This window comes from Monopterus albus, unplaced genomic scaffold, assembly GCF_001952655.1.
Source record: "Monopterus albus unplaced genomic scaffold, M_albus_1.0 scaffold161.1, whole genome shotgun sequence".
NCBI classification, from domain to species: Eukaryota; Metazoa; Chordata; class Actinopteri; order Synbranchiformes; family Synbranchidae; genus Monopterus; species Monopterus albus.
Window position 1 is genome coordinate 854,105 of NW_018128041.1, and position 23,719 is coordinate 877,823.

The window sequence follows — 23,719 nt, forward strand, 5'->3', positions numbered from 1 at the left end:
GAAGAAGGCCGTAGTGATAGATGTAGCAATCCCAAGCGATAGCAACATCAGGAAGAAGGAACACAAGAAGCTTGAGAAATACCAAGGGCTGAAAGAAGAGCTAGAAAAGATGTGGAATGTGAAGGCACAAGCGGTCCCTGTGGTAATAGGAACATTGGGGGCTGTGACCCCCAAACTGGGAGAGTGGCTCTGACAGATCCCAGGAACAACATCTGAGATCTCTGTCCAGAAGAGTGCAGTCCTAGGAACAGCTAAGATACTGCGCAGGGCCCTCAAGCTCCCAGGCCTCTGGTAGAGGACCCGAGCTTGAAGGAAGGAATACAAGACTGCCCCAAAGTGGGGGGGAGAGTGGGGAATTTTTTTATGTATATGTATGTGTGTGTATGATGATATGGAACAGGGGCAAGAATTGAGAGATTTTATTTTTTAAAGATATAACTATACAAAAGTGTTTCTAAGTGGTCATGCTAGTTTAAAATAGAAGTTTAAATAAATCCAGTGTTACTCAGAGTATGTCAGGAGCTATTTAGAAAGGGGCATTCCACCAACTTGTTTTTTCCCCATACTTTTATCTTGATATGATTGTATGTTTTAAAATTATGTTGTAAATCTGTTGAACAAGTGACTAGAAGCTACAGCCAAGCATGAAGCTAACCCTAATCATAAACTAGCTTAGCAGAGTAGCAGTAACAAGCATTGTAGCTTTTGATTCTAGTCAAATTTATAGATAGAGGTAGAGTGAAGTATGGATTGACCAATTGCATTCATTTCACAAACTGTAAATTATTAAAGCATACTAAATTGCTAGAGTACCCCTTTAAATCCACTGCTGACTTTTTCAGTGCAATGATGTTGAGCATATCTCCAATAACTGACTCCTCAGTGTACATTGTGCATTTGATTTGTGACCAAAGACAGTTTTTTTTTTTCTCATCCATTATTTAAAAAAAAAAAAGCATAGAATATTTCCAAAAGACTCGGTCACTTGCCCTGATGTTGCAGTGCTGGTCAATCCATACCTTAAGAGGACTATATTGTAGCGGAGACTAGCTTGAGGAAGGAGCTGGAGACAGAAGTTGCTTTTTTCTCTTTTTTCTCCCCGTAGCAAAAGCATCAGAACAACAGAACACAGACACACGCAACAACACCCCCCAACACTGAACTAAATACATCCCACACAGAGGGGCATTATGGGGGATCCTGCCAAGGGTCTCTCTGCCCCAGTGCTACAATATTAACGTGTTGATTTTAACAAGTCTGTTTATTCTGCTTGAAAAAACTTCATACCTCCAAAATCTCCATCTAAAATGCATTTTATGACACTGGCTATGTAAGATGAGACAATCATAAAATTGTAGAACTGTGGGCAAAAAAAAAAAACCTCCCAATATTCTAACATGTATAACTGTAGTTAGAATTGTAAACATATATCTATTTTAATAACTGTCATGTTAAAGCAGATAATGTGCCATAATTAACAGCAATGAACTGTGATTGTGTCTCCTCTGTATGTAAAATTAAATTGTGTACTGTTTACACTTCCAAAACATAAAACACATATACTTCTACATCAATGCCATATTCTTCTTTTTACTCACTGTTGAATCTGAGCTACCTTCAAATGTAATGTGTCAATTACGTCTTTGTGCAAAGTGACAATACAGTCACAGTATATCTGATTTTTTTTGTTTGTTTGTTTGTTTTGGAATATCTAAATAAATGGATACAGTGTTTTTGAGGTTTCTATCCATTTTTGACCCAGAAGCAAAGGTTTGCCAAAAGATTTTACTGTGAAAGATGGCCATTGTGTTGTGTGTGTGTGTGTGTGCTAAATGTTTAGACTTATTCACTCAAAGTCTGTTTTGGGGAAAATGTGAAGATCATTTTGATACTGACATTTTTCCAAAAGTTGAATTAAGGTATTTTATTGTTTAAGCTTTAAAGTATTTGCCACAGACTGTATGTATGACACCAACTCTGACTTCTGTCAGGCGAGTAACATTTCCTTGAGTGTATTTTCCTGGAGATAGCAAGATTTTTTACTGTGAAACAGTTTTTGGCTGTTGAGAAACCAAATTTTTCAAATACACATAAGCTGCTTAAAATGTCTTATGTCCTGGTTAAATGTGCATAGATACTATAATTTGTTTCTCCAGCTCATTTATCATGTGACAGGAAGCTGCAGGCCTACAGTGAACTATCAGGTTAACGGACACCTTGTCCCGTATTTTCTTACACACTACCTGCATTATTTAACATTTCACAAGTCTGAGAGAGCACTCCCGAATTAGCGTCTCCATTCTGAAGAGTAAGATACAGCAAACAAGACCATTAAATGGGCCAGACAGTGTATGTGACATTGAAGTCTGTAGAGGAACATGTTTTGTATGTGATTTGACACACGTACTTTTGGAAATGTTTGCCACAGCCACTAAGAACTTTGTGAAACAGGTTGGAAACACAGGGAGGCTGATCCCTGTCCCGAGCCTGAGCGAGGCCGACCGCTACCAGCCCCTCAGCTTGGTTACCAAAAAGAGGAAGAGACATTTCTGGAAGAAGCACAAATACGCCTCGACCCCTTTCTCACTGAAAGACATCCTGGTAGGGGAGAAGGAGATCACAGCAGGTACAGGAATGAAACATGTATGTGTGGTTGGCTTTAGACCTTTAACAGCTAATATACAATTTTCTCTTTAAGTATTCCACAGTATTTGAGTATATTCTGCTATTATACTGCATACAGTAGCAGCTTGTTCCAGGTGCGACTGTGTGCACTATTAAGTTGGTCTGAGCAAGAGGAAACTTAAGTGGAAACGTAGAGAGCTATTGTCAAATAAATGTAATGGAGTAAAAAGTACAATATGTTCTTCTAAATTGTAGAAGAGTAGAGGCACAAAGAAACTGAAAATGAAACTGCTTTCACAATTAACACTTGGGTACATGTTGCCAGTTAATATTTCCCTGCTTAAATTAATTAAATTCTGTATTTTTTTAACCAGGGGTCTCCTCTTATCAGCTCCTCAACTATGAGGACAAATCTGATGTAGCACTAAATGGCCGACTGGGAAACCACATCATCGATGTGGGGGTCAACATCAGCGGCTCGGACTCTGTGGCCATCAGAGCCTCCTTTGGCATCGTGACCAAACACGAGCTGGAGGTGCCCACGTTACTGCGGGAGCTCAGCTCCAGGTATCCCAGCTCCACAGTGTGCACACTTCACATCTGCTGGGTGTCAAAGCACCAACATAATCATAGTATTACTTAAAACTGATTCAATGAAGTGACATTAAGAAAATGTTTTGTTAAAAGATCTGTTTTCTGACAAACACCACCAGTCAAAGGTTTGGACACATTTTCCCACTGAACTGAATGGGAATGTGTGTTCAAACTTTGGACTGGTGTAGACAAAAGCTGCTTTTTATCCAAAGTATATTTTTCTCTTGGTAAATATGATATTTAAAGTACCTACAGTGCCTTGCGAAAGTATTCGGCCCCCTTGAACGTTGCGACCTTTTGCCACATTTCAGGCTTCAAACATAAAGATATAAAACTGTAATTTTTTGTGAAGAATCAACAACAAGTGGGACACAATCATGAAGTGGAACGAAATTTATTGGATATTTCAAACTTTTTTAACAAATAAAAAACTGAAAAATTGGGCGTGAAAAATTATTCAGCCCCTTTACTTTCAGTGCAGCAAACGCTCTCCAGAAGTTCAGTGAGGATCTCTGAATGATCCAATGTTGACTTTTGCAGACTCCATCAGGTTTCCTTCCAGAATGGTCCTGTATTTGGCTCCATCCATCTTCCCATCAATTTTAACCATCTTCCCTGTCCCTGCTGAAGAAAAGCAGGCCCAAACCATGATGCTGCCACCACCATGTTTGACAGTGGGGATGGTGTGTTCAGGGTGATGAGCTGTGTTGCTTTTACGCCAAACATAACGTTTTGCATTGTTGCCAAAAAGTTTGATTTTGGTTTCATCTGACCAGAGCACCTTCTTCCACATGTTTGGTGTGTCTCCCAGGTGGCTTGTGGCAAACTTTAAACGACACTTTTTATGGATATCTTTAAGAAATGGCTTTCTTCTTGCCACTCTTCCATAAAGGCAGATTTGTGCAGTATACGACTGATTGTTGTCCTATGGACAGAGTCTCCCACCTCCGCTGTAGATCTCTGCAGTTCATCCAGAGTGATCATGGGCCTCTTGGCTGCATCTCTGATCAGTCTTCTCCTTGTATGAGCTGAAGGTTTAGAGGGACGGCCAGGTCTTGGTGGATTTGCAGTGGTCTGATACTCCTTCCATTTCAACATTATTGCTTGCACAGTGCTCCTTGGGATGTTTAAAGCTTGGGAAATCTTTTTGTATCCAAATCCGGCTTTAAACTTCTCTACAACAGTATCTCGGACCTGCCTGGTGTGTTCCTTGTTCTTCATGATGCTCTCTGTGCTTTAAACGGACCTCTGAGACTATCACAGTGCAGGTGCATTTATACTGAGACTTGATTACACACAGGTGGATTCTATTTATCATCATTAGTCATTTAGGTCAACATTGGATCATTCAGAGATCCTCACTGAACTTCTGGAGAGAGTTTGCTGCACTGAAAGTAAAGGGGCTGAATAATTTTGCACGCCCAATTTTTCAGTGTTTTATTTGTTAAAAACGTTTGAAATATCCAATAAATTTCGTTCCACTTCATGATTGTGTCCCACTTGTTGTTGATTCTTCACAAAAAATTACAGTTTTATATCTTTATGTTTGAAGCTTGAAATGTGGCAAAAGGTCGCAAAGTTCAAGGGGGCCGAATACTTTTGCAAGGCACTGTATATGCTTGTTTTCATCTGAACAACAATAATACGTTGATATCTGACCTCCTTGTGACAGAGGGAACATGAGAAGAGGGATTCCCTGTAAGGATGAATAAATGATCTTGTTAACTCTACCCTAGTACACATAGAGGAGCTACATGTAAAAGGACAATGCAAGGCAGAAAATAAATAATGTCTGATATTAACAGCTATAAAATGTAAAGGTCTGCATGTTGGAAATATTGGTTAAGAATACACAACCAAATGATAAATTAAACTAAAAAGTGGACTGCAAATATACTATTGGATTTCATTTTTTGGTCTTTCAGGAAAGTGGACTTGGATCACTGCCTAGTTCGTCAATCTAAAGAGAGCAGACGAAGCGCTCTCTGTGTTGTTGTGGAGAGCATCCGCACCACACGCCAGTGCTCTCTGACTGTCCACGCTGGGATGAGAGGGACCACCATGCGGGTAAACACACACACACCCACAACTGGTTTATGTCCCTGGAGATGAACAGTACTCATAACTTTATTCTTCTGAAACCACAAACGTTGTTTCTTGGAAATAGTAGAAGCAAGTTGGACAAATAAGTGAAAAAAACTATATGGTCTGTTTTTAAGAAAAAAAAAATACATGGGATCAACTTCTTAAATGTGAATATTTGTTGATTTTTGTAAAATATTGAATTTTGTAGGTCTGGAAAAACATGCCACCAAAAAATGGGAATATGGGCTCTGGAAACATATATTTTCCCACTATTTTCTGATCTTTTATTGGCCAAATGATTAGAAAACGCAATCTGCAGATTAAACAATAATTACAGCCATACTTAAAATATCTATCATTACAAATTAAAGATTGGATCTCAAAATGCAGCATCTTCAACTCACTAGACTCACATCTTATCAGCCATTTATCTTTTTTACCTACTGCACCACCTGACACTGCTCTGCTGCAGTTTCAGATCGACGACGACAGAAACCCTAAAGGTCGAGACAAGGCCATTGTCATCCCAGCTCACACCACCATTGCCTTCAGTGTCTGTGAGCTGTTTGTTCGTCTGGATGGGCGGCTTGGTAAGAAGGCTACCTACACAAATTCTCATCATGCATTTACTCATACAAGGAATTACAATGTAGAGACACAAACTTACTGGGATGAATTAAGTCTCCACGCTTAAAGGATAATAGTGTTTTTTTTCTTTTTAGAAAATTAAAAGTTTTAATCTCTTCATGGTTAAAAGCTGTGTCCCACATGAAACCTGTGGTTAACATCTGAGGCTTGTCAGCATTCAAATCTTCATAGCAGGCATTCGTAAATGAAATGGAAGGAATTCTAACAATATATACAGTTTGAAACCTAAAACTTTTTTTTCCACTTGAATTGTGGTGTCATCTAATCACCAACACATGAGCACCTTGAATGCTTTACAGACTTTGAAAATGTTGACCTACAGTTGTGTTCAAAATAATAGCAGTCCAACATCACTAACCAGATCAATCACTGTTTTTGATAGAAATTATATTTCTACATGGCAAATAATTTACCATTAGGTGTAGTAGAGTAATAGAAAACCAACAGACCCAGCAGTCATGACATGCATGCTGCTGATTCTGTATAACTGAATCATTAATTGAAAGGGGGGTGTTCAAAATAATAGCAGTGTGGAGTTCAATTAGTGAGGTCATTCATTCTGTGAATAAACAGGTGTCAAACTGGTGGCCCTTATTTAAGGATGAAGGCAGCAAATGTTGTATGTGCTGGTTATATTGCATTTCTCTCTGAAAATCTGAGTAAAATGGCTCGTTCCAGACATTGTTCAGAAGAACAGCATACTTTGATTAAAAAGCTGATTGGAGAGGGGAAAACATATAATGAAGTGCATAAAATGATATGCTGCTCAGCTGAAATGACTTCAAATGCTTTAAAATGGCAACCAAAACCAGAATGACATGGAAGAAAATGAGAAAACTACCATTCGAATGGACTGAAGAATAGCCAAAATGGCAAAGCCAATGATCAGCTCCAGAGTGATCAAAGAAGGTCTAAAGTTACCTGTGAGTACTGTAACAATTACAAAATGCCTATGTGAAGCCAAGCTATTGGCAAGAAGCCCCTCCAAAGTCCCATGAAGAGGTTACGATTTGCCAAAGAGCACACTGACTGGCCTAAAGAGAAATGGCATAACATTTTGTGGACTAAAGAAAGCAAGATTGTTCTTTTTGGGTCTAGGGGCCACAGACAGTTTGTCAGACGACCCCCAAACACTGAATTCAAGCCACAGTACACTGTGAAGGGTGGTGGCACAAGCATCATGATATGGGGATGTTTCTCATACTGTGGTATTGGGCCTATTTATTGCATACCAGGGATCATGGATCAGTTTGAATACATAAAAATACTTGAAGGGGTCATGTTGCCTTATGCCGAAGAGGAAATGCCCTTGAAATGGGTGTTTCAACAAGACAGCGACCCTAAGCACACCAAGCAAGCAGCATCTTGGTTCCAGACCAACAAGATTAACGTTATGGAGTGGCCAGCCCAATCCCCGGACCTTAATCCAATAGAAAACTTGTGGGGTGACATCAAAAATGTTGTTTCTGAGGCAAAACCAAGAAATGCAGAGGAATTGTGGAATGTAGTGCAATTGTCCTGGGCTGGAATACCTGTCCACAGGTGCCAGAAGTTGGTCGACTCTATGCAACACAGATGTGAAGCAGTTCTCAGAAATAGTGGTTATACAACTAAATATTAGTTCAGTGATTCACAGGAAAGCTAAATCTTCAAGCATTTTTCAGTTTATACAGTAAATGTTTGAGTTTGTAAAGAAAAATGCAGACTTACTTCTTTTGAATATTCCTGTACTTTCTGTAAAGTAATAACAAATTTGATACATCTTTCTTCATGTTTTGATTTGCAATAGAATGTGCAGTGTTCCCATTTGCGTGTATGGGAATAAAAGCTATTATAAGGATTTTGAGCTTTACTCACTTATTTAAACGCACTGCTATTATTTTGAACACAACTGTAAATCCCACTCCCACTGTCATTAGCTGACAACTGATTTTTATTTAACTGTCAAGTGAAATTGATAACTTTATTATCACACATTTTCATTTTCTCTCAAACTGATTTCACCAAAAAAACAAACAAAAAAAACACTAAATTCGATCAGTGCTTTATCTATAATGGAATGCTGGTCCAAAGGCAAAGTCCCACACCAAATACATCACAGTGCATCACACCATATGTCATTATTTGAGCTTATCAGCAGTGCAGCTGAACCATGGGTCCTCTGAAAGTTGCGCATGAGACCACGTGGCCTAATGGAAAAGGTGTGTGACTTCAGGTCAGAAGTCTAAGACTTAAAGTCCCTTTGTGGTTGGAGCTTGTGTTCTACCTGAGGTTGGGTTTAATGTGCAATGCAAGTAACACTAACTTCTATCAATGGGTTTAAGTTGTTCATAACATTGCATAATAGGTGACATTAAGCCAACAGTCACCCACTACTTGAGTTGCATAAACAATTCAAGTCAAATTTTATTTGTATAGCGTCAACTCACAACAAAAGTTATGTCAGGATAAAGTAAGACCTTACTCTAGACCTTACTATTATCACTATTATTATAGAGGAAAACCCAACAAATCCCCCTTGAACAAGCATTAACCTGTAAGGTGATTACACCTGACTGAACAGGCCAAGGTTCTTCCACTGTTGTTTGTTCTGACCCTGTTTAAAATTTAAAACAGGGTGATTAGTTAGAGTGGTGCTAATAAGGCCAAGGTTATGGGTTCACACTTGGATACAACTGGCATAGACCAAATGATTAAATGCAAAACTAGTCTGCAGATTAATTAAAAAATAAATAAATAAAACAAAGTAAATAAACCAGTTCTTGCAGCCATAACCTGTAGCCTTGAATAACAAGACATCTTCATTTTCACAGCTGGCAGTAACTGCCCTAGAGTTAACGTGATCTGGCTTTTAAGAAAGTCTACATTTACATGGTTTTCTGAACTTAATTCCCCCCCCCAGATATCTGTGTAACCCCAGAGTCTCAGGGTGGATTTGAGCGAGAGCAGATCAGGGAGCAGCTCGGTGGTTTTATTGATCACTTCTCCATGGGTCGACTACGCCGATTCCTGTCTGGGATCATCTATGGAAACCCCTTTAGAGCAGGTATGGTGATGACCTCTGCTGCATAATAAATGCACCCTTCACTATACTTTTGCCACTTGACTCTGTCTGCCTCCTGTGTAGATGACAGAACATTTGAGGAGCTCACCCACTCTGACACCTACATAGACGACATGGTGACTGACTACTATGAGAAAGCCGCCAGCATGACAGATGTGTCCACCGCCTACCTGAGGGAAAGTTCTCACACACGGGTCAACCTCCTCAAACACAACATCCCCAAAGGGCCCTGTGTGCTGTGTGGCATGGGCAACTTGAAACGTGAAACTGTCTATGGCTGTCTTGAGTGCTCGACAGGGGGCCAGAAATATGTACGGTTGCACGTGGTGCCCTGTTTTGACATTTGGCACAAAACCTTGAGGTGAAAAGGAGAGGGTTTTGCACTGTAACCAACTTTGTGGGTTGTTTTTTTTTCTGGTAGTGTGAGATGCTACAAGTGTAGCTGGTTATCACATTTTTTTGTCTTTTAAATAAAAATCATCAACACTGGACTTTGTGCTCTGAAACATTCATGACAGTATAACTTACCTCCAGTCACTGCATCAGCAACAGCCAACTGTTTCAATAAAAGACTTAAATATAGACATGATTTTATTTCTCACTTTGTTGTGTAATATATAGTATAAGTTTACTTTTGGTGCCATCCCTTTTCTACACGTGTGCTATGTGCACTCAAGCTGCCAGATGATGAATTATTCAATGCGGATTATAAACACAGAGTCGGGACCGCATGAAGTGAGGAAACAACAAGAAAGCCTAGTTTTGTTCATTTCCAAGTGTGTCATGTATTTTGAGCGGGGCGATTTGTTTTTACTGAATCTGTGTGTGTCTACACAGCAGCTTGTAACCTCAATTTCTCACTAGTGAATACATCAGACACACTATGATATTAGGAATACAACATAGATTTTTGACCTGTCCCTTGCCCCCCACAACCCTTGTCAGGATAAGCAGTATAGATAATGAATGTATTGATATACAGTAGATTTCTAACTGGAAATTAGAAAAAGATTTCAAAAAATAAGCTGTCGATACTTAAAATATATTATTTGAACTGATTAACTTCAGTTATGTACAGTGTGCTCACACCGGTGTGTCATTCTTTTCCTTTGAATCGTTTCCCCTCCCAGTCGCCAGGGGGCGCGGCGCTGTCTTTACTCCACTGGAGGCGGATGTGTTAAGTGTCAACAAAATGCAAACACGTGTAGCGTAACAGTGGAGGAAGTATGTGTAGTGTTGCTTCTATATTAATGCTACTACTGGGATATATAAAGAAGTAAAAAGCAGTTACATGCATGAGGATTAAGGAATATTCAGAGAAATGAAGTTTGCGTATAGAGTAAGTATTCTACTGTTAGCTGTAGCTCTGCTTAGCAACATTGAGCGTATGGGAGAGGACGTCAGACCAAACTCCATTCAAAATTTGTTACATTTATTACTGCATTTCATTAGCGGTACAAATTATTAAGCATGTTTAAGACTTTTTTGTTGTAGAATGTTACCCTACACACTTTAGATCAAATCAGATATCTGCTGATATCTATCACAATTGAAATTGATTATTATTATTATTGTTTTTAAATGATCTTTTATCGTTGTAAATTGTTATCTGAAGCACCCCCACTTCTCTAACGCTATTGATGGACCAGCGAATTGACATTTCACTGAAGGCCTCGGTTTACCAAATCATTTTATATCAACTGTTAAAACTCATTGAATTGATCTGTATCTGCATGTTGGCACCAGACTGTTGAATTCATACCTTTTGTAATTAAGTTTGGCGTGCTGTTCGTTTGCTGCACACAAGCAGAAACTTATGAGTGATTAAACGAAAACGTGTTTTCTTTGCAGTTTTCCAATCTGCTCGGAGCAGTCTATCGTCAGGGGAATTTGAATTTCTCTAAAGATGGCAACGCTATAATCAGTCCCGTTGGAAACAGAGTCTCTGTCTTTGACCTGAAAAAGTAAGTCATAATGAATTAAATTAAATTAAATTAAATTGAATTAAATATTTGGGAGCGTGTCAATGTTGTCATAGTTTGGGTGTTTCAGACCAGCCTTTCTCCATTTGACATCTGGATGATGTGCACAATCTCTTAACAACGAATCCCGTTGCAAGACAGGAAATATCCCACTTCATTCATGGTTTTAGGCAGATTATGAATTTCTAGCCATTTGTTTTCTGGCATGAACATCAGTAAATAAATAAAACAATTGTTTTTAAAAATTAAAATCTTGAGCTACAATTATTATAAAAACAAAAGCAGGAATTTAAAATAGTGTCCTTTGTCTCGAAGCAATACATCTGAGACGTTGCCCATCTCCACTACAAAGAACATAACTTGTGTGGGTCTCTCTCCTGATGGAAATTTGGCAATTGTGGTGGATGAAGGTAAGCAGTTTAATTCAACTCATTAAAACTGTTTTATGTGTGATCCTTGGTAATAAAAGAATCGAAGCAAACGTTAGTCTTGCTGCATAAAACCCAAATGTGTCTCTTTTGTGTTTGTGTTCGTGTGATGCAGATGGTGCAGCACTGCTGGTCAGTCTCATCACCCGAGCTATCCTTCATCACTTCCACTTTCACCGACCTGTGAGCAGTATCTGCTTCTCACCTGATGGCAGGTAAGCAGCTCAGCAGCCCTGGACCCCTGAATGAAAAGCCAGCACCAGTGGGTGATGTTTGGTTGTGGCTGTTGTTGTTTTATCTGTAAGATACAGCACTCGATTCAGATTCTTTTGAAGATGTATGGGTTCAGTTTTTTTTTTTCCCTGGGTTTACTTTAATTTCTGCATGTAGAAAATCCTTGAATCAGTCTAAATGGAAAGAAACATACCATTAGGCCTGCCAAAATGTTTGTTATACATTGTGAAGAGGTTCCTAGATAACTAAAAATTTGATTTAAATTCATTTTTATGTACACTGTTTTCTAGGACAGGAACAACAACTAGAGCAAAAGATGATGCAGAGACTTACTTTATTTTCCCCCTCAGGAAATTTGTGGTTACAAAGGAGAACGTTGCTCTGATGTATCATGCTCCTGGGAAGCAGCGGGAGTTTAATGCCTTTGTGTTGGACAAGAGCTACTATGGTCCGTACGATGAAACTACCTGCATTGACTGGACAGACGACTCCAAGTGAGTAACAGTTTATTAGATGTCAAAGTGTACAAGAAACCTGTAAAAGAGGAAAAAATACATCATCTCTGTGACTTTTTTCCTTCAGGTGTTTTGTGGTGGGCAGCAAAGACATGTCAACGTGGGTATTTGGTGCCGAGCGCTGGGCCAACCTCATCTACTACTCTCTGGGTGGACACAAGGATGTCATTGTGGGCTGTTTCTTTGAGAAGGACAGTTTGGATGTGAGTTTACTTTTGTCTTCCACTTCCTTGTGATTTAAGCTTGAAGTCCATATGTGGCTATGAAAATGAAAAAGAAAACATCAAAACAAAGACTCGGACAAACCTGTAAATGTATCCACGTCATCAGCTGTACACGGTGAGCCAGGATGGGACGCTGTGCATATGGGAGAGCGACACCGAGCTGGATGGACTCATCTTGAAGAAGAGCTGTGACAAACCCAAGCCCTTGAGACAGGGAGAGGAAGAGGAGGAAGATGAGGAAGAGAGGTTGGAGGGAGAGGAGGGGGAGGTTATCAGAGGGAAAGCTGAAGCTCCTGAAGAGAAGAAGATAAAGAACGTTCGATACAAGCAGAGGAGCAAGTAAGACATCAGCCCTTCCATTTAAGCAGGCAAATATAACATTAATATGCAGCATAAAGGCTAAAAGAAACATATTCATGTTTGGCGCTCAACTTTGTTTATTTCCTTTTGCTTCTGCTTATGTAGACACTTCTTCAACAAGGAGGGGGACTTCAACAACTTGACTGCTGCCGCCTACCACAAGCTGACTCACATCCTGGTCACAGGTTTCACCTCTGGAATCTTCCATCTGCATGAACTTCCAGAGTTTAACCTTATCCACTCCCTAAGGTGGGGAAAAAAGGTTTAATTTATCAAATGCTTTTATTAGTATGCTGAGAATCTGGGAGACAAAAGTAAAAATGAGATGAGAAAATACATGTTTTAGGTTTTTATTGGAAAAGGAACTAAACTCCTTGGCAGTGGAGATTTTGCAAAACACTGTTTTCACTTTTAAGTTCTTCTGAATGTTTTGCCCTGTAGTATTTCAGACCAGAGAATCACCTCAGTAGCTCTAAACAGCTCTGGAGACTGGATCGGCTTTGGGTGTTCGGGTAAGAAGTCAGTTTTTTATGTTTCCACTGCAGCTCTGTGCACATTTAGACTCTTCTTTATTTTATTTTATTTTATTTTTGTTTGATTGTTTTAGGGATGGGCCAGCTGCTGGTTTGGGAGTGGCAGAGTGAGTCGTATGTCTTCAAGCAGCAGGGACACTTCAACAACATGGCCTCTTTGGCTTACTCACCAGACGGGCAGTACATTGTAACAGGAGGTGATGATGGCAAAGTGAGTGTTCCACACCTTCCACTGCAGCATTTTTCATCATTTATATGCAGGTCTGGAAAGCAGGGCGAGTAAAACTTTAGATTTAAATTTAGGACTACTAGTTGTTAGGCCACTGTCATTGCACATTCTTATGTGAGCTTGTGAAATAATAGCCTTAACACATACTATATTTTTATGAAAGCTCACTGTTCTTTTCCCTACCACAATTAGTGTGACTGTAAACAAGCCAAGTCACCAGCAGGAAAACTATTATAAGGGGAAACTTTAAAAAGCCCTTATGTGGATGCATATTTACAAATAGCTGACATAACGTATAACCTGTTACCAGGCTGAAATGGGTGTTAGCTATCCTGCTCTATTTCGGCTTAGATAAAAAAATTGATGCAGAGTCTTGTAAAAATGTCAAAAATAAAAAAAGAATCATCGTTTATTTTTCTCAGGTCAAAGTGTGGAACACTAACAGCGGCCTCTGTTTCGTCACCTTCACGGAGCACACCAGCAGCATTGCCAACGTCACCTTCACTTCCAGTGGCTTCGTCATCGTAAGTGCTTCTCTGGACGGGACGGTCAGAGCGTTCGACTTGCACAGGTGAACTTAAGGGTGAAGCTGGTTCATGTTCAACATTTATAGAGATGGACAGTGAGCAAATACAGACAGAGAGGGAAGTGAAGTGATTATATACTTAAGAATCTGTTGTGGGATTTGTGGTTGTCTTATAGTTCATGTCTGAATATGTTTGTGTGCATTTGTAGGTACCGAAACTTCCGGACATTCACATCACCTCGCCCTGCTCAGTTCTCCTCCCTTGCAGTAGATGTCAGTGGAGAGCTGGTCAGTGCAGGAGCTCAGGACTCCTTTGAGATCTTCCTCTGGTCCATGCAGACAGGCAGACTGCTGGAGGTACACACATACTGATGCAGAATCATTTTACTGATGCTCCTATCATGAGGAACCTGTCATTTATAACTTACACGACAATGAGTTAAACAGCTGCACTATGATTGACTAGGTCCTTGGGGGCCATGAGGGGCCAGTCAGCTGCCTGTGTTTCAGTCCAGTTCAGTCCATCCTGGCCAGCGCCTCATGGGATCGTACTGTCCGGCTGTGGGACATGTTGGACAGCTGGCAGACCAAGGAAACACTTCCTCTCACCTCTGATGGTAAATAAGGACTGGCTGGACTATGCCTGCTTCATCACTAATGTAATCTGGCTATTAGGTGTTTTAGATCATTCAATGCTGTCTGGTTTTAAATTCTACCTCTGTTGGCTTTAAACAGTGCTGAAAATCTATTTTAAATTGGACGTTCATTCCCATCATTCCAGTTCATATCGAGAAAGTATGAAAGGAAAATATAAAATTATTTTGAGATATTCAAGACCCTAACATTTTGGTGTATTACTATTACAGCATACCCAGTATCGTTTCCCACTGTCCTCCATTGTTGACAGAAATCTTCAGATCCACTCAAACATAAAGTCTTTAAAATGTGCATATATTTACATTAGATAATCCTGAGTAGCTCTGATCACAGTCAGTGTGTGTGTGTGTGTGTGTGTGTGTTTTTTTTTGTTTGTTTTAGGATTATCAGTGACTTACCGCCCTGATGGTCAGGAGTTGGCAGTGGCCACCCTGAATGGTGAGATCTCTTTCTGGAACCCCCATACGGCCACACAAACTGGCTCTGTGGCTGGCCGTCATGACCTGGAGATGGGCCGAAAAGAAACTGATAAAATCACAGCCAAGCAGTCGGCCAAGGGCAAGTGAGTGAAAGAACTGAGGCCTGGGGATACTATCATGTCCAGTTTATTACAATAGCATAATGTGGCATTTGTGATAGAACATTGAATCAGGTTGTAATTCATGTTTTGTTTTGTCATCATCAAGATCCTTCACATCACTGTGTTATTCTGCCGATGGAGAGTCTGTTTTGGCAGGAGGTCAGTCCAAGTTTGTCTGCATTTACAACGTCAAGGAGCAGATGCTCATGAAGAAGTTTGAAATCTCCTGCAACCTGTCCTTTGATGCCATGGAGGTACGGCCTCAAACCTGACTCAGTCACAGCACATAACAGAGTCCTAAACTCTGTTCAGAGGGACCTGTTGTTACTGTCAAATACACAAACACAACTGTTTTCTTGACACATGTCAGCATGAAGCAAAATATAGCTTGGTAGTTCATTAAATAATCTGATTTAAGAAGGAAGAAAAATAGTTTTCAGTCATACATAAAGTCTATGATGTTGGAATTGAACAGGGATTTGTTTTAGCAGAAGAAAGGTAATTGAATGTAATACACAAAGCTCATATCAGAGCCCTGTAATCTGAGTCATGTTGTGGTTCTGTTTTCCAGGAATTCCTGGACCGACGAAAGATGACAGAGTTTGGCAGCCTGGCTCTGGTGGACGATGGAGCTGGGGACGGAGATGGGGTCAACATCAGCCTCCCTGGAGTCAGGAGAGGTATGATGCTGCCTTCAACACTCAGACCATTTATTGTCAAGTATAAGAATATCTCATCTCATGGAAAACGTGGAATTTTTTAAGCCATTTTTCCAGTCATGGAAAAGTCATTGAAAATTAGATAAATGGAACTATTTCCTGGGAAAACACTTCATCATCCTAGAAAATAATTTTTGTATTTTCATTGTCAGAGATCAGTATGAGCTGGCAGCTGAAATTAGAGCAATGTGTAAGATAAACTTAGAATGGCAAGGGCAGAGGTTTATGGCCTGTTTTTAGTAATGTTTTTTTACGCTCTGAATATCATAAGTCACGTGATTAAGATTTATTACTGTGCCACTTGCAGAATTATTGTTTAATGTTAGTCGGCTGGTTGGCTAGCTATAACATAATACAGTGAATAATAGAAATGAACATTCAGCAGGCCCAAGCGAAGAGCCTTTCTGGTAGATCATGGTAGATTTAAGGGTCAAGTGTATTCCAGAGTTGAATTGGAGTCAAAAATAATATGCCTTTTGTGGATATAATTAGTCCAAATCTTAACTCATGAACATAAAACCCAACTTCTGTAGGCACTTGCCGAGGATATTGTTATCTCCAGTGTCCATTGTCAATAAACCTACACAAATTCATTTAGAAATTACAGGGAAAATAGGACTTGATCCCCATTTGACATATATCATTGGAAATGTCTTGGGAAAGTATTTCTTGAAAAGACTGGGAATCTTGAAAATGTATTTTCCTCAAACTAACATCGTCAAGGGTTTGGTGTTTTATCTTTTTTAACCAGATGGCAGTGCTTTGTTTGCTAAAAATTCACTTTGGAGATTTAATAACTGATTCATTTTCCACATTAACTGGTGCATTTTCATCAAAATGGTCAGTTAAAGTCAGTTTTTATATCCTTATTGTATTATCCTTATCATTATTGTTTTTGTTGTTTGTTTCCTCATTTTCAGTTTGTGCCTGACTTATCCATCATACTCATGCAGTTTTCTCTGTGTTCTGATTCAAAGGTGATATGAGTTCCCGACACTTCAAGCCAGAGATCAGAGTCAGCTCACTGCGCTTTTCACCTACTGGTAAGTTACACAATCTTAAGTGAATGTATTTTTTCCTTACCACAGCAGTTAATCAGCAGTATCTGCAACCTAAGAAAAAAACAATTGAACAGTTTTCCTTTTAGTTTGGGAAATATTTGATACTGACTTGGTATTTTTGAACATTTAATCATGCAAAAAATGAGTTTTTGGTCTTTCATTCTTTAGCACAGCAATGTTGAAGTTTTTGATTCACAGCCATACTTTAATATTATTGTTTAATAATACCCAGCAGCTCTTATGATAATGTGCACCAACCAAAACAGCCTTCGCTGGAAATTCTTACCATAATTTCTGGACTATAAGCCACACCCACTAAATGTAAGATAAAAAAAACATGTTGTACATAGCCGCAGGTGTCCACGTTGTAACATGAGATATTTCGACAGCTAGATCGATCACCTATAACTTGAATGATGAGGGTGTGTGCATGAAGCGACAAAAGTAGCTGCTTATAGTCCGGAAAGTACAGTAAGTGTTAAATGCATGCATTTAAATTGTACTTGGGTCCATGTTCTCTCAGGTCGTAGCTGGGCGGCCACCACTACTGAGGGCCTGCTAATTTACTCCCTTGATGGATCTCTGGTCTTTGACCCTTATGACCTTGACTTGGATGTGACACCGGCCAGCATACGCAAGCAGCTACGACGTCAGGAGTGGGTGTCGGCTATCGTCCTGGCGTTCAGACTCAATGAAACAGCCCTCAAGCAGGAAGTGCTAGAGACAGTGCCGCATGAGCAGAGTGAGTGAACCATCCTGATTCATTCATCTTTACAATGCAGCAGCAGTAATTTTAAAGGTAGATAACACCAATCTAATTATGATTTAAAGGTAGTAATGTTGTTAAATGTAAAATAATGTTGCTCATTTGCTCTTTGTATTTACACTCTCTTCTTGGATTTTTCAAATAACTGACCATGACTTTACTACTGAATGATATGGATTTTGTGTGCTTGTGTTGCAGTACCAGTGGTTTGTGGTTCTCTTCCTGACATTTATGTTGAAAAGCTGTTGGGCTTTGTGGCTGCGTGTTTGGAGAAGTCAGGTCACCTACAGTTCTACATGACCTGGGCCCAGAACCTGCTGATGCTGCATGGCCAGAAACTCAAAAACAGGTCTGCTCCCAGACCCTTATAACAGTTTTTATGAGTTTGTTTTTTTTAATGTGGTACAAGATATAAGGAATGTGCTGCATCGTTTTACGTAAACAATCAAGCATTTGGCCAGTAAGCACTAGCTGACAAAATAGATATGTCTTCTTTGTCATTTACTGGATTTAATACTAACATTTCAATACATTTACTGTACTGTATGTTAATATATTTCTGAGTGACTGTACCTGTTTCCTGTGGTGTGCAGGTCAGGAGCCATACTACCTACCCTGCAGGCGCTGCAGAAGAGCATCCAGAGACACTTTGATAATCTGTCCAAACTGTAAGTCTCAACAGCTAGGTAGCATTAAGTCATACTCTCTCACACTGAGCCAAATTAAGACAAATAGAAAGGAGATTATTCACAGCAAAAAACTGAATATGTAATATAATGACACCAAAGCCACCAAAATTATGTACAGTATTGTTCAAAATAATAGCAGTACAATGTGACTAACCAGAATAATCCAGGTTTTTAGTATATTTTTTATTGCTACATGGCAAACAAGTTACCAGTAGGTGCAGTAGATTCTCAGAAAGCAAACAAGACCCAGCATTCATGATATGCACGCTCTTAAGGCTGTGAAATTGGGCAATTAGTTGAAAGGGGTGTGTTCAAAAAAATAGCAGTGTCTGCCGTTGACTGTACAAACACAAAACTATGTTGTACAAACGTTTTTGTTTCTAGGATTTAGCAATCCTGTGAATCACTAAACTAATATTTAGTTGTATGACCACAGTTTGTTATAACTGCTTCACATCTGTGTGGCATGGAGTCAACCAACTTGTGGCACCTTTCAGCTGTTATTACACTCCATGATTCTTTAACAACATTCCACAATTCATTTACATTTCTTGGTTTTGCTTCAGAAACAGCATTTTTGATATCACCCCACAAGTTCTCGATTGGATTAAGGTCCGGGGATTGGGCTGGCCACTCCATAACATTAATTTTGTTGGTTTGGAACCAAGACTTTGCTCGTTTACTAGTGTGTTTGGGGTCATTGTCTTGTTGAAACAATCTTGTTCTACTTTCCTTCACCTTGTGCATTTTTTTCTTATTTTTTTTCTTTATAGTTCCCTGTTTCTGTTCCTTGACTGTCTTTAGTTATAGTAGTGGCCTAACTGAACCCCTATAGCTACATTCAAACCAAGTCAGTAACTGTAAATGTGTTTTTCTCTGTACAGGTGTGACTTCAACATGTACAACATTCGTTATGCAGTGGCTCTTTCAAAGCAGAGGGGTGTAAAGAGACCAGCTGAGGAGGACCAGGGGGAAGAGAAGGATGATAGGGAAGAGCTGTCTGAAGAGATGAGCGAAGCCTCCTTGGAGGATGCCGAGATGATGATGTAGGCAGTGTCCTGAGGCTTCCTCATTTTATCAATCTGGCAGGCATCTCCACAAAGAGAGAAGGATGATTCTGGACTGTAAAAGCAAACATTTTTGTGTGTACTTGAGAAAATATTAGGATTGTAAACTGTTTTTAATTAAATCCATATGTAAATATGTATGCTTTTTGAGTTTGATTGTGGATCACAACTACAATTTCTAGGGCTCTAACTAAACGTTTTCATAATTTGGTTTTTCAGTCATAGCTTATTGTATAAAATGTTTAAGATAATACAAAGCGCTAATACACGAACTATCCAAAGCGTTAAAGAACTCAACAAATATTTGATAGGTTTCCATTATTTGATCGATTTTAGTTGAACTACTTGTGGGGTACGACCTGAGCTCCAATCAAACTACCCTACCCAACAGCACATGCGGTGGTGAAGCGGAAGAGGCGGAGTTGGAACCAAAATGAGGGAAAATAAGAACCCATCTGAGTCCCCTTCACAAGCGGGAAAAGAAATACCTGCGAAAAAACAAAAACACAGCAGTGACGAGAACAGTAACCCTGATTTATCAGGAGATGAGAATGTAAGTAGTTAAACAGTGTTCTTTCTTCGACGATAAGTGACCCACGATTACCTCTCAACGAAGCAGCAGTGTGCTAAGGTAGCCGAATAGCTAAAGCAGCTAGCTAGCAGCTTTGTCCATGCATACCGGCTGAATTCAGACAGCTGATCAAATTTAGCCCTGATAAAATTAGCTACAAACCTTTTTTTGTTATGGCTAAAACATATGCCACAGAAAGAAACTTACACTCGCTGCCTCTGTCTTTTATGTCGACACACAAATGTCGCTTTCTTTGGCCGCAGTCTACATTCATTCACGTGTAAACTGAAGCTAGCATTAACACTAGCAGCCACCATAGTTAAGAATGGAAAAGGTTGATGTTAGTTTCTACTAAATTGCACAATTAATTTATGTTTGCTGATCAGTTAAGGTTTAGAGAGGCATAAGTTTGGGGTATGTTATAAAACTGGTTTAAAGTTGAGTACACTGTTATAACCAACATGGAAGGTAACGTTAACTTTGATAATTAGAGAGCTCTTTTGAGTTGTATATAAACCTAAGCTTACCTTAGTTATTTTGTGTTCGCTGTTTTGTACAAGAATGTCCTTCAAAGTTAGTGCTCGTGGACGTTAAGTAACTATTTGGTGAAACTTGAAATAATGCTGTACATTATCATACCAATGCACAGTATAACTTGGGCTGTGTGCGCTGTTGCTTGACACTCATTAGTAATATGTCGAGAGAATGTGCAAAGAGCTACAGATCTGGTAGCTTTTTATAGCTACTTTGCCTTTTATGAAAATAATCAGTCAACACAGACTTGTTTCTGCAATGTAAATCTTTAGGAACGAACATATACAGTACATCATGTATATATTTTTGCCTTTTGTAGGATGATGCTGTCAGTGTTGAGAGTGGGACCAATGCAGAGCGCCCAGACACACCCACTAACACTGCCAACGCCCCAGGCAGGAAGAGCTGGGGCAAGGGCAAGTGGAAATCCAAGAAGTGCAGATATTCATTTAAATGTGTCAACAGCCTGAGGGTAAGAGCATCCATCACCCTGAACCAAATTTTATTTTGTAGATTTTTTTTTTTTTTTTTATCACATCAGAATTACAACCACAGTATGTTTTTTATTTTCCAAAGTCTATACAGCAAGTAGTACATTTCCTTTCAGCTGTAATAAGCTGGAGTATGTATAAATCCATGACTTTGAGGAACATGAATGGTATTCAGCACCATTCAAACTCCTGTTTGAATGGTGGTTCATCTAAAATATTTAACAGTTGGACTATCAGTACATGTTTTCATTGGAGTGACATGTGATTACCCAACAAAATAGCTGGGTTCATGTCACCCTTTGAATGTGCTGATAATGATGTAATGGTTTTCACAGGAGGACCATGGCCAGCCACTGTTTGGAGTCCAATTTAACTGGCACAGCAAGGAGGGAGACCCTCTGGTGTTTGCCACAGTTGGGAGTAACAGGGTATGTGATGATGATGTGTTTGAATGATAAGGATTCATGTAGTTATTCAAAGTGGGACCATTTCTTGATTTTGCCTGTTTGTTGTTGGACTACACTCGTTGGACGTTTAAAGCATTCATATTGCAGAATTATGGGAGGTATTTTGTGGCTTTTAATGCATTTCAGATTATATATACATCAATAAATGTAATGATTCAGCACACTATGCAGCTACACATGTTGTGACTAATCTTTCTTTTGCTTAAAAAAAGCATCTTTTGTTTGTTGTGTATTGTTGTCTTGTTCCATACCTATGTAGCTGTGTCTTTTCTCCCTCAGGTTACTCTGTATGAATGTCACTCTCAGGGAGAAATAAGACTTTTACAGTCTTATGTAGATGCAGACGTATCCTTTCACTTGGTTCCTTCCTTGTGTCAGTTGTCATTATGTCCTGGTTTCCAGTTCCAACTGACCTTGTTTTCCAGCTTCTGTCATATAGTCTACATGACAAACACCAAAAGATATATTTAATTCTTTTTCACCTGAGCTAAACTAAAACTGTTTAGATTAAGATAAGCTCATAGCTCATGAAAAGTTTGCATTATCTTGCAACTGTTTGAATAAGGTAAAACAAACAAATTGGCTGACAGCAGAAAAATGGCACAGTAAAATGTATTTTAAGTATTATGGAGATGCACAATCAAGCTTTCATCTCATACATTTGATGTGAGATTCTGTCACAGTTGAGTTATGAGAGCATCTGTGAAGTTTAGGACAGGGTCAATGGTATAGACCCTAGTCAACTAGGAACAATGTAGTTGGATATAATATAGCCCCCTTCCCTTTCAGCTTCTGAGCAAAACTCCAAACTCTTAGTTGGTCCCATAGAGCAGTGACAGACAGAAGGCTGCAACTGGAGGTTGTGTTCTGCATGTTTCAGAACAGGGATGACTCAGACTTCCTTAAGGAAAGACTAATTTAAAGATTACTGGGACATTTTCATTTCAATTTCTTTGACTAAGTGTGTGCAAAGGCAGATGAGAACTTCTATACATGTGCCTGGACCTATGACACCAACACAAGTCATCCACTGCTGGCTGTAGCCGGGTCCCGTGGTATTATTCGAGTGATCAACCACATCACAATGCAGTGCATCAAGGTACACTTCATCTGTTATCTCATAATGAATGCCTTGTCAGAAGACTTCTTTAATTTTTAGGCATCCTGATCTGTGTGTTTACTATGAACCTGTGTAGCACATTTTTGGATTAAGTTGTAATAAATCTGATGTTCATTGCTGAGGATAATGAAGTCAAGATCATGTCCACATTTACAACCTCTTACCATTCTCTTTATTTTTAAATCCAGCATTATGTAGGCCATGGGAATGCCATCAATGAACTCAAGTTTCACCCGAGGGATCCCAATCTCCTACTTTCTGTCAGCAAAGGTAAAATATTTCAGTAAGCGCCTTCTAGAAAAGCCTGTATAAGGAACAGTACTGTAAGTCACGTGTTCCTTTGTATGGTGCATACAACAGCGGTGATGGATTAAAAACTTTGACTTCAACTTTAATGACCTCACTGTGACACTGCTCGGTGATTTGTTTCTGCCTTCTTTGTGGCATAAGCTCATCTGTAAGGTAAACAAATAAATTGATGAAGTAGGTTTACAGTAGGTGTTGCCGGATTATAACACTGCTAAAGTACAGTTTTAGGTGTTTTATTACCAGGTGATTGTCATGTGGTTTCCCAGTCTGAGGTAGAAGCAGACAGTGCTTCCTTATTGATAAGGGTCATATGAATGGCAGCAAAGTTATTCTTTAATTAATCAGGTGAATATTGACCGGGCAATACTGTTGTCTCAGCAGTAGCCTGTTTTCAAGTTAACTCACTAAAGGTTACCATGCTTGTTACTGTAAAGGAGGTGTCAATAATTTAATTTAGCTGCTGCCTCATTATCATCACCACAGCATAAATTAAATTGTAAAGTGAAACATTGAAAAAAACTTAGAAAAAAATCAACTGGACTTAGATTTCTAGGTCGAAGACGTTTCACCTCTCATCCAAGAGGCGTCATCAGACAAAGTTTGACTGTGGTTAAACAAGTTTTTTTAATAGTGGAAAAATT

The 23,719-nt window shown here is 39.3% G+C and overlaps 3 protein-coding genes across 3 annotated transcripts in view; all 3 read left to right on the forward strand.

The window, feature by feature from the left end:
* The first annotated feature begins 2,415 nt into the window (after positions 1-2,415).
* pjvk (pejvakin) lies at positions 2,416-9,381 on the forward strand. The gene is made up of 6 exons (XM_020615286.1): positions 2,416-2,626; positions 3,000-3,192; positions 5,145-5,286; positions 5,777-5,894; positions 8,855-8,998; positions 9,080-9,381. Exons 1-6 carry the CDS (start codon positions 2,416-2,418, stop codon positions 9,379-9,381), a joined length of 1,110 nt encoding a protein of 369 aa, XP_020470942.1.
* An 806-nt stretch (positions 9,382-10,187) lies between these two features.
* pwp2h (PWP2 small subunit processome component) lies at positions 10,188-19,726 on the forward strand. The gene is made up of 21 exons (XM_020615262.1): positions 10,188-10,355; positions 10,868-10,980; positions 11,314-11,408; positions 11,542-11,641; positions 12,011-12,154; positions 12,243-12,378; positions 12,506-12,738; positions 12,865-13,008; positions 13,201-13,271; positions 13,367-13,503; positions 13,944-14,092; positions 14,257-14,404; positions 14,514-14,664; positions 15,086-15,266; positions 15,391-15,538; positions 15,856-15,964; positions 16,981-17,046; positions 17,588-17,806; positions 18,029-18,179; positions 18,424-18,498; positions 19,404-19,726. The coding sequence occupies exons 1-21, from the start codon at positions 10,338-10,340 to the stop codon at positions 19,567-19,569; spliced, it is 2,754 nt and encodes a 917-aa protein (XP_020470918.1). The 5' UTR covers positions 10,188-10,337; the 3' UTR covers positions 19,570-19,726.
* Positions 19,727-19,945: 219 nt separating this feature from the next.
* The window catches only part of eed (embryonic ectoderm development), a 7,382-nt gene continuing 3,608 nt past the window's right edge, over positions 19,946-23,719 (forward strand). Inside the window, exons 1-6 of the mRNA XM_020615263.1 lie at positions 19,946-20,139; positions 21,011-21,163; positions 21,518-21,610; positions 21,929-21,994; positions 22,623-22,748; positions 22,958-23,039. Of these exons, the coding sequence (XP_020470919.1) occupies positions 20,020-20,139; positions 21,011-21,163; positions 21,518-21,610; positions 21,929-21,994; positions 22,623-22,748; positions 22,958-23,039 (640 nt within the window). The 5' untranslated portion in view covers positions 19,946-20,019. The remainder of the gene's footprint in view (positions 20,140-21,010; positions 21,164-21,517; positions 21,611-21,928; positions 21,995-22,622; positions 22,749-22,957; positions 23,040-23,719) is intronic.

Coding starts and splice junctions, on each gene's coding strand:
- pjvk (XM_020615286.1), top strand. CDS start 2,416: ATGTTTGCCACAGCCACTAAGAACTTTGTGAAACAGGTTGGAAACACA. Junction 2,627..2,999: donor GGAGAAGGAGATCACAGCAG/GTACAGGAATGA, acceptor TTTTTTAACCAG/GGGTCTCCTCTTATCAGCTC. Junction 5,895..8,854: donor TCGTCTGGATGGGCGGCTTG/GTAAGAAGGCTA, acceptor TCCCCCCCCCAG/ATATCTGTGTAACCCCAGAG.
- pwp2h (XM_020615262.1), top strand. Junction 15,267..15,390: donor AAGCAGTCGGCCAAGGGCAA/GTGAGTGAAAGA, acceptor GTCATCATCAAG/ATCCTTCACATCACTGTGTT. Junction 15,539..15,855: donor TGTCCTTTGATGCCATGGAG/GTACGGCCTCAA, acceptor TCTGTTTTCCAG/GAATTCCTGGACCGACGAAA.